Source organism: Euleptes europaea, chromosome 3 (genome assembly GCF_029931775.1).
Source record: "Euleptes europaea isolate rEulEur1 chromosome 3, rEulEur1.hap1, whole genome shotgun sequence".
Classification (NCBI taxonomy): Eukaryota; Metazoa; Chordata; class Lepidosauria; order Squamata; family Sphaerodactylidae; genus Euleptes; species Euleptes europaea.
Genome location: NC_079314.1, coordinates 86,335,079 through 86,348,829, shown reverse-complemented (window position 1 = coordinate 86,348,829; position 13,751 = coordinate 86,335,079). Strand labels below are relative to the sequence as shown.

Genomic DNA, 13,751 nt, shown 5'->3' with positions numbered 1-13,751 from the left:
TTTGGCAATTGGCCACTTGAATCCTTACCTAACGTGGAAGGAATTCAACACCTTACCCCTTTTGGGGAAGCATACTGCACTTTAATTTTGAAAATGGTATTCATTTGAAACCAGATATCATGGATGGTGATGTATAACTGCGTGCATTGTATTTTTGAAGAACTGAGGAAGAATTGGGCTTCGTGCTCCGAAACAATCGTTTTCTCCTTCAATACATATTCTGCTGCTGTAAAGAAAGAAACACATCTTACAGGACAATTTCAAGTGGACTTTGCTTTAATACTTACCTGATAAAGGAAGCTTTTGAGTAATTTACTTGTTGAGATATAATATAAAAATATGCATAAAAATACACAGGTCTGTTGATGGTATTTGTTGCTGGTGGGCATATTACCACATACTGTAAAAATATAGCCATAATATAGTTGGCATTGTTTACAGCTGTATTCCTGTATTGAACCTCCAGGTAGTAGCTGGAGATCTCCCGCTATTACAACTGATCTCCAGCCAATAGAGATCAGTTCACCTGGAGAAAATGGCCACTTTGGCTATTGGTATGGTTGCCAGGTCCCTCTTCGCCACTGGTGGGAGGTTTTTGGGGTGAAGGCTGAGGAGGGCAGGGTTTGGGGAGGAACTCCAATGCCATAGAGTCCAATTGCCAAAGCAGCCATTTTTTTCCGGTTGAACTGATCTCTATTGAATGGAGATCAGTTGTAATAGCAGGAGATCTCCAGCTACTACCTGGATGTTGCCAACCCTAGCCATTGAACTCTATGGCATTGAAGTCCCTTCCCAAACCCCACCCTCCTCAGGCTCCACCCCAAAAACCTCCCGCCAGTGGCGAAGAGGGACCTGGCAACCCTACTCTACCCTCAAAATCTCCAGGTATTTCCCAACCCAAAGCTGGCAACCCCACCTAGCAGGGACCAGACCAGTCCTTGCCTATGTTCTAATAAAGTTCTAAATTGTTTTGGTACTGGGTGCTGTAGAGTTATTACCCTTGGCACTGTGTGTTTCACAGCTGAATTTCTGAACATCTGTGGTGGTGTTTTACCCCTGCAGGTCATAGAGCCAAGTAGCAGGCGCTGAAGGACAAACATGCATCTGTGAACTCATTTGACTCATGAATTTTGAAAACAGTGGTAAAGAACTGTGATTATCTGAACTCCAGTTATCTCTGAGCTATCCTGTTTCCCACACATCTCCATGTGAGTGAATGTTACCCTTTATCTGCATTTCATGAGGCCAGACTATGGGAAACCCTGGGGATCTGTCATCTGATTTCCTGATGTGTAATTCAAATTTTAAAAGCAACCACTGAGGAGCCATGGAACTGAGGCAAGGGGGGAGTTCCCATTGCTTCCCTGAGATAAATTGTCCCCCACCATCCAGGCTGTTATCAGATCTGATAAGTGAAAAAGTCAGGCACCCATATTGTAGTTGTGTTTCTTCCCTACTAGGTCTACTTGTAACTCTGGTGGAGCTGGGATTTCTCTCCAGTGAAATACCGTAGTTCAGGGGGAAGGAATAAACCCTTTGCACCTTTTTAAGCTTAAGAAATGTAATCACAGAATCCCATGTCCTGGTAATTTGGATTGGCTCAATTGCTTGAATATCTTTTAATTGGTAATACTCACACAGTTTCTCGGGAGCCACAGGTGACTCTTTGGCATCCCACCTGTGGCTCTTCTGAGTACTATTCCCTAATTTGGCATCTGCCCCATGTTTCTGGAAAATGACAAGGCCCTTGCCCTGTGGTTGACAATGGTTCCCACCTTGAAACAGCCATCACCAGAAGGACAGGTAAAGCCTCCCTGAGATACAGATCTCATGCCAGGAATGCATGCAAATGTAGCTCTTTTGGTTGATGGTCATTGTGAATGTGGCTCTCCAGAAGTCATGGATTGAGTAACACTGTCCTAGGTTATGTTAGAGAAATGGCATTATACTGTGTTCGTTTCTACTCTAATCTGCATGCAGATTTCATTGTGAGACCAGGAAATATGTTCTGTTAACACATCAAATGCTGTACAATTATCAATAGAACTGTACTATTATAGGCATTTGTTAACAAATACTGTCTTTGCAAAAACAACATTTTTTCCCTGTAGGTTAATAATTACTGGGGGGCAGTCAGCTGTGCTTAACATTTTATGTTAAATTTAGCTTAGTCCATGACTGATCAGTCACTATTTAACAATAATGTTGCTCGTGTTGGGGGCTGGATACAGGAATCATATCACCTCTGTGATGAAAGATCTGCACAGGGTGCCTGTTTGTTTCTGGGCACAATTCAAATTGCAGGTTTTTACATTTAAACTTCAGACTATGGTACATGAAGGATACTACCTTCTCCTTTACTGTCCAGCCTACCAGTTAACATCTTCATCTCAGTTCCTGCTCTCTGTGTGCCTGCAGAGGTAAGGCAAGTGGCAACTAAAGGCAGAGCTTTCTTAGTGGTAGCACCTCACCTTTGGAATGCCCACCCCTTTGAAGCTCACCTGCATCACATTTAGGCAACAGGCCAAAACATTTCTTTTTAACCAGGCTTTTAACAAGTTTATCCTTTGTCAGCTGGTTATGGTCTGCATAGTGATGGTTTTTATCACTATCTGTTTTTTGTTGATTACTACTTTTAACTTGTGGTTATGCTCCTTCTTGTGGGGGGGGATGTTATCAGCAATTTATACCTATTTTTCATTGATGGTTTTTGTTTTGTTTTTACTTAGCTGCCTGGAGCAGGTTTCTGAAGAGGTGCTCTAGAAATCTTAATAATAACAATACTTGATTTGATGCCAGTAAGTGGAGAGAGCAGAAGCTATGTAGGTACATGACAGAAAAACTCTGGAACTACTAATTTGAGTGATCTCACTAAGTATATTGTTACAGCCATACTATTTGTTTATGCAAAATTTGAAGCCAGAGGGCTAACACTGAACACTAACTAGCTCCATTACTCCAAATTCAGATAGCGTGGGCGTAGAATTGCCTCTGTGCTTGTTTCTATAACTGTTCAATCTTTATGTCTGAAAACAAACCTGTTACTTCAAACTGGTAACTTCATTGCTGTATTCTTCAAAGTACACTGTGAGCTAGAACTGTGGTCCAGGGTAAACAATTTGTCAATAGAGATGCTGACACAAAGTTAGGTAATATTCATTCATTTAATCTGTACTTTTTATTGCATCACAGTCATCTTTGGAAATTGCTTCTTGTTGTATTCATACTTGAAAACTCCTGGAGATAATCATGACCACACACACACAAAGCAAAGTGAAAATAATGGAAACTGAGACATGAATCTGTTCTTTAGTTCATAAGCAGCTCATCCCATAAGGGCTGCCAACCTCAAGTTGGGGTCTGGAGATGCCCCAGAATTGATCTCTTCTGAGATCAGTTCCCCTGGAGAAAATGCCTGCTTTGGAGGGGAGAACTCCATGGCATTATACCTTGTTGAGGTACCTCCCTTCCCCAAGCCCTCTCCTCCCCTGGCTCCACCCTGAAATATCCAGGAATTTCCCAGCCCAGAGTTGGCCAACCTATCCCACACCCAAACTCTGCAAGCTTCAATACCCTTAAATTTATTGTTTTGTCACTCACTTCTTTGCACTTGAAAGATTCTAAAGTTTCTCCTTTCCCATGATATTAGCCATACCTAGGGTTGCCAGCCTCCAGGTACTAGCTGGAGATCTTCTGCTATTACAACTGATCTCCTGCTGATAGAGATCAGTTCCCCAGGAGAAAATGGCCACTTTGGCAATTGCACTCTATGGCATTGAAGTCCCTCCCCTCCCCAAACCCCTCCCTCCTTAGGCTCCACCCCAAAAACCTCCCGCTGGTAGTGAAGAGGGACCTGGCAACCCTAGCCATACCCGAGGATATACGGTAAAACACATCCAGTAATCCCTGGATATACGGTAAAACACATCCAGTAATCCCTGGATTTTAGCATTACTGCTAGCAATGTATGGCCTCACTACAGTGAGGAGTTTGGGCTGAACCACTTCAGAGACTGCAGTGGGGGCTTATACGACTGGATATGCATTCATGTTGGGAATGTTCTTGGTACAAAGAAAAATAGCATGTCAGGGACAAGGATAGGATAGGCTAGAAATCTTGACATCTTGTTTTCTGTGTAATAGGAATATTATTGTGTGGAGGTAAATTGATTCACGCGAGTCTGAAATGGTGTAACCCAGACACAAGTTTACCACTTCAGTGGGAACTAGAATCTACACATTTTGAAACTGTTTCTTGTGTACCATTAGTACTACCATTATGTTTTACGGTTGGCTTCTGCTCCTCGTTGCTTAGTAAGGGTGGATTTGTATGTATCCAGAAAATGCCAAAGACCCATGTTCTGCTTTTTTTCTTCCCTCTATTTCATTGCTATTTGATACCACCATTATACCTGCAGGAATACACACATAAGAGTTAATTTCTATAGCATGTGTCAGGGCTGCTTTTTGGTGACTTATTTTTATGAACGTTACCAGAAATTTCTCCTTCACACATGCTTCTGTGCATGTTTGGGGACTAGCACACCTAGGTCAATAAACACAGAGAACATGCAAACCAGTCCTAACTGTGTGCTAGTTGCCACGTAAGATCTGGATTGTCTGTGAAACTGCATAAAAGCAAGAAAATGGTTCTCATGTACTCCAGAAATACAGACTATAAGAAATCCTAAGAGAGCCAGTGTGGTGTAGTGGTTAAGAGTGGCGGACTCTAATCTGGAGAACCGGGTTCGATTCCCCACTCTTCCACATGAAGCCTGCTGGGTGACCTTGAGCCAGTCACAGTTCTCTCAGAACTCTCTAGGCCCACACAGACAAAGGCAGTGGCAAAGCACCTCCAAACGTCTCTTGCCTTGAAGACCCTACAGGGTCACCATAAGTCATTTCTGACTTGACGGCACTTTCTACCATAATGACCCAATCCCTAGCCATCATCTACTTCTCTCAACTACCCTTTCCCCCAGCATACAAAGCATTCCTATAAACTACTCACACTCATTGATGGGGCCTGAGAAAAAATGAGTGTGTCCAAGCAGAAGTATCCTATTCTGGGCTTTTTGGACCTAAAACTTTGGCTACAGCTGTTTGGGAGCTTGTACTGGCCCAGCTTGCTGTAGCTGCACCCCAAATAAATCCTTCAGAATGTCTAAATTTATCAATAAAGTGGAAGTTGGGGGAGTTATTTTTACAAAGACACTGAAAGGCCTGCAACAATTTTTACCAAAGAAACTCATCCTGCAAACCCACCCAGAAGCAAAAGTATAAGTAAAACAGGATTATTATTACCCTTTCCAGTGAGGTATTTACCTATACATGCAGAAGGGACTGAGTTGTAGTTGGGAGTGATCCTAAATTCAAAACATAAAGTGGCAGACCAAGCAGTTCTTACCCTTGGATAAATTCTGAGTTTTTGCTAGCCCGTCTATTCCCCCTTCCTCCCCAACTATTTTAGCTGAAAACTCTGACAAGGGGAATGCTAGCAAAACAACTTCCAAAAGATTCTTCTGCAAGCTGAATGAAATCTGGCTATGTGAAGGAACTGCTCCCACCTTGTGGCAATGGTATTATTATTTTTTTGAACTATAAACTCCCAAAACGTTTAAAATAATCCTGTACAAATAAATACCCATATCTCTCAAAGTACAAGCTCCTGAGCGCATGGTGTAAGAAGGGCACACCAAAGCCAGGTAACAGAAATAGATAATTTGTCACAGAAAAAGAATGGTGTGTTACATGTCCTAAACAGACCAATTCCCATCCACTGCTGAGAGCATCAATAGGATTCAGGTACGTCAAAGGTTTCTGGCCTTTAATCCCTGATTATTGGCCCCGTTTAGCTTGACAAAGTACAGGCTCTGGTATCTGTAGCCGTTTCCTTCTTCAGCTGGCTACAGTTCCATCATGACCACTCTCTTTATCTAGCTCAGTGCTGTGAGAGTCAAGTACATGCACCACATTTCAAATTGGAGATTTGGAAACTGGTTCCCATGTATTCCTGCAAAAATTCTGTAAGTGTGTGCATAGAAGCAATCCACACTTCCGCTTCTGGGTTGGGGCCTCAAACCAGCAATTTCAGAGGCATCCTCCTCCAAAAAGGTATGCCTAACGCGTGGATGGACTGCCCTGCGTAAGCATCAAACCACGGAAGTGTTGAGTTTAGACTGGACTGGCCCAGCTCTTGTTCCCATCTGCCGTGTGCAATGGCTGAGCTTCACTGTCACGGAACCGCAGGGATTTGGGCATGGAAAAATTCCTGACTCATCACAACCCTAATATTAAGAAAAGGATATAACACCATATTGTAATGATTTCTTTGAGTGCTAGTCCCTGTTTTCAGAGCTTTTTGCAGGAGAAGCATTTGGTCCTTAAAGGTGATGCTGACCCCTGACACCCCAGAGCGCTGGTGTTTTTCTCTTCGAGGAGAATTCTTTCCTGTTCTCTAAAAGTTCACAGATTTCATCCATGGGTCTTGCGCAGGCTTCCAGGTTTTCTGCCAGCTTCTGAACTTTGGCCTTGAGAAAAACATGGCTCACTTTCGTCACCTCTTTTGTGTGTTCAGGGACCATGAAGCCCTGTGAGCCACAGAAGACCATGAAGCAGATGGAATTGTACAGTGAGAGTGAAGCGTTTCTCTCAGCCTGCAGTAAGATAGGGTCTGTTGGGCCCTGATTACGGTGTAGGAATTCAAGGCAGTTCATGATTTCTCTCATCTGGCTGTGACAGGCCACTGCAATCTCCTTCACCCTTTTCACCTCTCGGGAATTGGACAGCACTAAGGAGAGATCGGAAGTCACGGTGACTGCTCCTCCTGCAGCGGCCACTCCTAAACCCACACCAGAGGCCAAAAGAGATGCTCCTAGTGTAGCAGGGCTCAAGGACAGTCCCACAATGGCCGCAATGGCTCCAGCCGCACTTAAAGAACTCCCTGTGATGTTGGCTAGCAGAGAGCACCTGTGCAGTTTGGTGATTCTACGTGAGATCTCACGAAGGCTCTTGATGTGCTCACGGAGCTTGCGTCTCTGATCCAGCAGTATATCATGGAAGCGCTCTGTAGGATCAAGAGTGTAGGAGAAAAAGTTGCCCTCCATGACCTCGACAGGAGACAGAAAAAAGAAGGGCATTTAGAAAGGCAGTCATGCATTCTGGGAGCCAGCCTGACTGGGGGATAGACAAGTGCTTATGCACTAATGTAGCCAGATGGGGGTAAACTAGCGTTGCCAGCCTCCAGGTGGTGGCTGGAGATCTCCTGCTATTACAACTGATCTACAGCCGATAGAGATCTGTTCACCTGGAGAAAATGGCTTCTTTGGCATTGAAGCACCTCCCCTCACCAAACCCCACCCTCCTCAGGCTCCACCCCCAAAATCTCCAGGTATTTCCCAACCCAGAGCTGGCAACCCTAGGGTAAACCCTAATGAGTCTACATAGATGCAATCAGAACATCTGGGTGTTCCTAATTAAGTGTCCTCTTTCTAGTGAGCAGCTAAGACATAAGCCCTTTTGTTGATCATTATAATCTCTTTCTTTAGAAAAATGTATCCGTATGAGATGTCCCTGGCATACAATGTGGTTTCTCCATGGGGTAACTGCAGGCACATAGCTGAGGCCCTTCCACAGCCCTGTGGCTCTCACCAGGAAAAAACCTGGGAAAAGAAACATCTTTCACAAATGGTCTTTACAATCAGTACCAAAAATGTAGCTGTTGTGCCAAGATAATCTTTGCATGTAGAGTGTATACAATATTTGCTTCATTCATCATGTGAGGGCGGCAGTTTTTTCTTCCCTTCCCACAGAAAGACCACTGAAAATGACTTTGCAAGACCACTTAGTGAAGTCAGGGCTGAGGAATGAGCCTAAGACCCCCAAATGCAGTATTTCTACGAGATCATACCAGTTCCCTGTCATAGCACTTTTTTGTTATAACTCTGAAAGGCAGAAGTTTTTTGTCCTAGAAATTTTGGCCATGGAGCATAAAGACAGCCTTACCATGAGAAAAGGTGAGGTGGCTGTCTCAGGTGGCAAACCTGGGGTGCCATTTAGGGCAGCAGAGTGGGAAATGGATAGATCTAAGCTATGGTGCATACCCCGCCAGGAAATTAATTTCATTGGGACTTGTGCAGGAGATCTTCCTGGTGCATTCTGCCTTATGTTCACTCATACAATGGGAGTTCAGTTTTTGCAGGCACAAACCTATACAGTTTCCTTTCAGTTCAGCTCTCCTGTACCCTGCCTCCCACCCTAAAAACTCTCTCTCTCTCTCCCTCCCCCCCCTCCTTGCCATATTTCCTCTACTATTGTATTTCCACAACAGCAAGGAACCTTAAGAAGTGGATCCCAGGATTCACCAGCCTCTTTTTGCAGTTATCCCACTAAAGTGACCTGTGTTTATCAGGGTAGGGCAGGAAATATTTCCAGATTGCTATTTTTAATGCAAGCAAACCTCCTCTCCATATTTATGCAATAGTAGCTTCCCACAAACGGTTCTTCTCTATATAGAAAGAAGAATATAATATTCAGGCACTCACATTGACTGCCTGAATGTTCTTTTGCCTTTTTTCTTTTTGAGCACATTCCTTTATTTCTGAAAAATGCTTCCCTAGCTGTCTTTTTTTGGCACTTTTGAGACTTTTTTCACAGGCCAAGCAAGTCTCCTCTCTCCATATCTAGTGTATGCAGCTACTATGGTTCTCATCTAATATCACAGAGTCATGTTTGACAGCCCCTCCATGCTTTCACTACACTATAGCTTGCCACATGGAGAGAAGAAGAGGTTCAAGAGCTCTCCATACAAGAGGAGACGAACACATAGGTAGTTCAAGTCAGTAACCCATTTCACACACTACAGTGTAACTGGAGGCTTGCACAGCTTCTATCTCAAGTCTCCTCAAGAGTAGGAGAACTTGTGCAGCATAGTGGATAGAATGTGGGACTTAAGAGTAAATAGAAAATGCAAAATGCTTGTAAAATGCCTAGGGGTTTTTTTGTTTTGTTTTGTTGCAAATGAGCCTTATCTGATATCTTATAGCAAATTGCCAAACTAGACCTAAGTGATGATCCTTACATTCTAATTAATAGTCAGCTCAACTTCAATCCTAAGGATATTTTCCGGGGATCAAGCTTTACCAAATAATGTGGGGCTTACTTCTGAGCAGACCTGCTTAGGATTGCTGCCTTTATCTGATTAACAATTTGCCTCTTGGCTCACCTTTCCAAGAGTCTAAAAAATATATTATTTGTTCCAAAGGAAGAAAAACAAAATCTGCATCAAATATTCATGAGAATAAGCTTTGTACTTTACAAAATTTCTTACTTCATTGATAGCTTGAAGTTACAAAACACCAGCATGAATTATTTAAAATAAAGCTGTCTGATAAATGATATATATGTATGGAATTGACTTTACGTTCAGCTCAAAAATCAGTGTAAAGTGGCATAAAAGTCAGCATCCTTTTTAAGTAAACTCCAATATTTTTTACAGTAATAAGAAATAAAAGTATTCTATCCAAGTAAAAAGAGATAGGTAAGGCCCCAGAGTGTTCATAGGCAACGTTTAAAAAAAAATCCCACCTACCTTTCTTTTCAGATCAACGTTCCTAAGAGCAAATCTCAGTCTGTTTCTGGACAAGCTCGATTTATACTCCCCCCCTCCCCAGTCCTATTGCCCCAGTGGGATTGCTTTGCATCATACCAGGAATTTGTCGTTTCCTGACCCACACTCACAACGACTTTCAGAAGGATGTGATACGCTGGAAACTGGCCATGGGGACAGAGCATCATGTGTCACGTTCAGGAAACAATACTTCCAAGTGAACATTGTGCGTTCACTTTTCCTGACGCACATTTACCAAACACACACACATACGCACGCACACTATTCCTGACACTAAGCAAATGTTGTCATCTCCCAAAGGGAATACACGGCCCTTCCCTTTCTTGAAATAACTGGTGACGTTATACATTATTTCTCAAAGAAACCAGTGTTTGCCAGCCAGGAAAGTGGTTGACTGAATCCTGATAGTCTTACACAATTGTCAAGAAAATAAAGTATGATCTCAGCCATCTATCAAATTTACTTAGGCTGTTTCTTTCACAAATAGAACTTTTTTTAGAAATTCCACTTTCTGGTTGGCTGGGGGCATATGCAGGAGGCAAAAAAAGCCATCCAGCTTTCAAGAGGGCAAATCAGCTTCTATTGTAAATTACTATCAGTGCAATCCTAAACTCTACTCAGAATCCTACTGAAGTCTACTGAATGGGGCTTACTCCCAGGAAAGTGTTCTTAGGATTGCACTGTATCCCAATGACTTCACTAAATTGTAAGAATTCAAGTGGCCGATGAGTAACAGTTGTCAGGATGAACAACCACTGGACTTAACTAGTGGCGACTTGCCTTGCTGAGTCAGAAGCCAACCCTGCAAATCTGGTTTGGGGTGGGGGGAGGTCTTGAGTATATACTGTGGCAACAGGAAGTTTTCTGATATCTTGGTTTGCGTGGGCATCACTAGCACAGGAATTATTTCAGTGTCACCCAAGGTCAACTAAGACAACTCTTTAGATCCCATTAACTGATAACAAGCCAACTTATGCAAGGCATCCTATCTAGTGCACCAAGGGGAAAGAGAGTGCACTGCAAGAGATGCCTACAGAGGCAGAACTTCAAATGAAGCACTCAAGAAAGAGAGAGTGGCATGAAAGAGGGAAGGCACCAACAGGCAAATCAATCTGATTGGGTTGAATTCCTTCTTGAATGTAACTATGGCAGTCAATCAACCCCCCCCCTCCAAAATAACCCCAAAGAAAACATCTTTCTTAAAAGATTTACTTTGTTTCTATTTTAGTTTTTCCTGCCACTCAGAGGGCCAAAATGAAGATATATACATTAAGGTAGCATATGATACAGCAGTTTGTGTAGCACTCTCCTCAGTACTGGGTATATTCACAATTTTGTTGAAGAAAATGAAAGCATTTCTATTTTTAAATTTCATAAATATGCCACATAGCAGATGATGATTCATTAAAGTCCTGAAAAATATTGGTATATAATTGTCAATTATATCATTACAAGTGGGACCCCACAAGGACTTGTGGGAGGCATCTCATTTTCCCCTCCCCCACGATTTCCTCTTTCCCACAAGCCCTCATAACCTGTCTCCTTTTCCTGCTTCCTTCTTTCCTTCCCCCGAACATCCAACCTATATTTATCTGCCCCTCTGCCTTCAGCGTTTACTCCCCCCACCCCCTCCACCTAGGAAAACTATGGCCCAGTTGTGTGGTAGTGGCCACTTGCATGGCAGGGAACCCTCCAGGATTTGTGGGAGGGCACCTCATTTTGCCATGTATTTACTCACAGAAATCCAGCCTGGAGTTCTGTGGTTCCTAGGAACAGCCACTGAGGGACTCTCCATACTGTTTCTTCTTTCCCTCCTCCTGGCAACCCCCATATCCTCTCACTTTTTCTGCTTCATTCTCTCCTTCTCAGTCATTCACGAATGTACCTTTTTTCTGTTTCCCATCTACAGCTATACTTATTATTCATTTACTTCATTCATACCCCACCTTTTTCACAGCGTAGACCAAAGCAGTTTACATTAATTTCTCCTCCTCCTTTGTATCCACACAACTCTGAGAGGCAGGTTAGGCTGAAAGTATGTGACGAACCTAAAATCACCCAGTGACCTTCCACAGGAAGATGGGATTTGAACCAGGGTCTCCCGGACCCTACTCTGAAGCTGTAACTGCTACACCACAATGGCTTTCCTAGGGTGGCTGCTGTTGAACAGTAGCAAGCAGCTGGGCCAAATTGAGTAATGAATGTCAGGCGGTGTTAAGTCACCCAGAGATTGCTTCCAGGCCTAGGCTTGTCAACTGCTAGGTGGGAACTGGTGATCTCCCAGAATTACCACTGAACGCCAGATGACAGAGATCTGTCCCCCCTGGAGAAAATGGCTGCTTTGGGGAGTGGACTACAGCATTATATTTGGCTGAGGCTTCTCTGCTCCCCGAACCCTGCCCTCCTCAGACTCCACCACAAAATCTCCTGGAACTTCCCAGCCTGGAGCTGGCAACCCTAGACTCAGGACTGGCCCTAATGAGTCCTCCCTTAAAGGCCAAAATAGGCCCGGAAAGGACCCTGCCCTCTGCCTCTTCTTTTTTACTTACAGAAACCCAGCTTGGAATTCTGTTGCTGCCTAGGAACAGCCACTGAGGGATTCCATTGCTTAAAGCTACAGGTGCTCCTTTTACCATTCTCGGGGTTTTTAAGCACCAATGTATTTTTTTATTATTTCACATTTTTCTGCAACCATAGGTTTGTAGGAAGATCGGTCTTTCATGTTCACAGTTCCAGTCACCAGATTCAAGTATCCTCAGATTTGGCCAACTCCGCTTTTAGTATATAGATATGATTTTATTCATTTGGAGATTTGTGTTACATTAATATCTGACAAGTGCAATTACATTTGATACAGTTCATACAGCAGTTAATATATATATTTTTGAGGTCCTTTGTTTGTTGTTTTGATGACTGAGAATCTGCTCCTTTGTGGGTTTGTGCCTACAAATAAGAGAAATAATTTTAAGATGGCAGATTAGTTGAATTTCTCACCCTGGAGATTGGCAAAGAATATCGGCGCAATCCTAGGCTGAGCAACTCCAGAAGCCCTTCTCCCAAATTTGGGAAATGTTTCTGACTACCTTATATACTCGTGTATAAGCCGAGTTTTTCAGCCCAAAAAAAGGGCTGAAAAAAGCCAACTCGGCTTATACGCGGGTCAATACGGTAGGCGAGGGGAGGGGGGAGGGAGGGGGAACTTACCGTCGCTACCGCCGCCATCCCGCACGCCTTCTCTGCGGCCTGGGAGAGGCCTGCAGGGCCTGCCTGAGTGCAGGCAGGCCCCGCCGTCCCCCCCCCGCCGTCCCCCCCCCGCTCCTTCTCTGCGGCCTGGGAGAGGCCTGCAGGGCCTGCCTGAGTGCAGGCAGGACCCGTCGCCCCCCCCCGTCCCCCCCCCCGCCATCCCCTCCCCGCGCCTTCTCTGCGGCCTGGGAGAGGCCTGCAGGGCCTGCCTGAGTGCAGGCAGGCCCCGTCGCCCCCCCCCCCCGCCGTCCCCCCCCCCCCGCGCCTTCTCTGCGACCTGGGAGAGGCCAGCGGGGCCTGCCTGCGCTTATACACGGGTGCCTAATTTTTCCCCATTTTTGGGGTAAAATTAGGCACCTCGGCTTATAAGCGGGTCGGCTTATACATGAGTATATACGGTAAGTGGGATCCCCATTTTTCCTTGAACTCTGTCAGAACTAGACAGAATTCAGAAGCAGCCCCAGTTATAGCTCTTCAAAAAGTGAGCTGTATAGGTTTAAAATACAAGCATACCTCAGAGATATTGCAGGTTCTGTTCTAGGCCACCGCAATAAAGAGAATATTGCAGTAAAGTGAGTCACATGAATTTTTTGGTTTTCCACTGCATATAAAAGTTATGTTTACACTATACTGTAGTATATTAAATATATTGTAATAATAATTAAAAAGTTTGAAATATTGGGAGAATTGCCAAAATGTGACACAGAAACACAAAGTGAGCACATGCTATTGGAAAAATGATGCTGATAAACATGCTCAAAAATGCAATATCTGCATTTTCGAAGCACAATAAAGTGAAATGCAATAAAATGAGGTATGCCTGTATGTGAATTTGAAGGGGGGTGGGAAATCACCTACTTTGCAGTTATGCTTTCTTCTTC

At 43.9% G+C, this 13,751-nt stretch overlaps 1 protein-coding gene across 1 annotated transcript; it reads right to left on the bottom strand.

Annotated features, from left to right (window-relative positions):
- Positions 1-6,374: 6,374 nt before the first annotated feature.
- On the bottom strand, positions 6,375-9,593 carry APOLD1 (apolipoprotein L domain containing 1). The gene is made up of 2 exons (XM_056847392.1): positions 9,589-9,593; positions 6,375-7,108 (listed from the first exon to the last, which is right to left on the bottom strand). Exon 2 carries the CDS (start codon positions 7,103-7,105, stop codon positions 6,383-6,385), a length of 723 nt encoding a protein of 240 aa, XP_056703370.1. The 5' UTR covers positions 7,106-7,108; positions 9,589-9,593; the 3' UTR covers positions 6,375-6,382.
- Between the last annotated feature and the right edge of the window lie 4,158 nt (positions 9,594-13,751).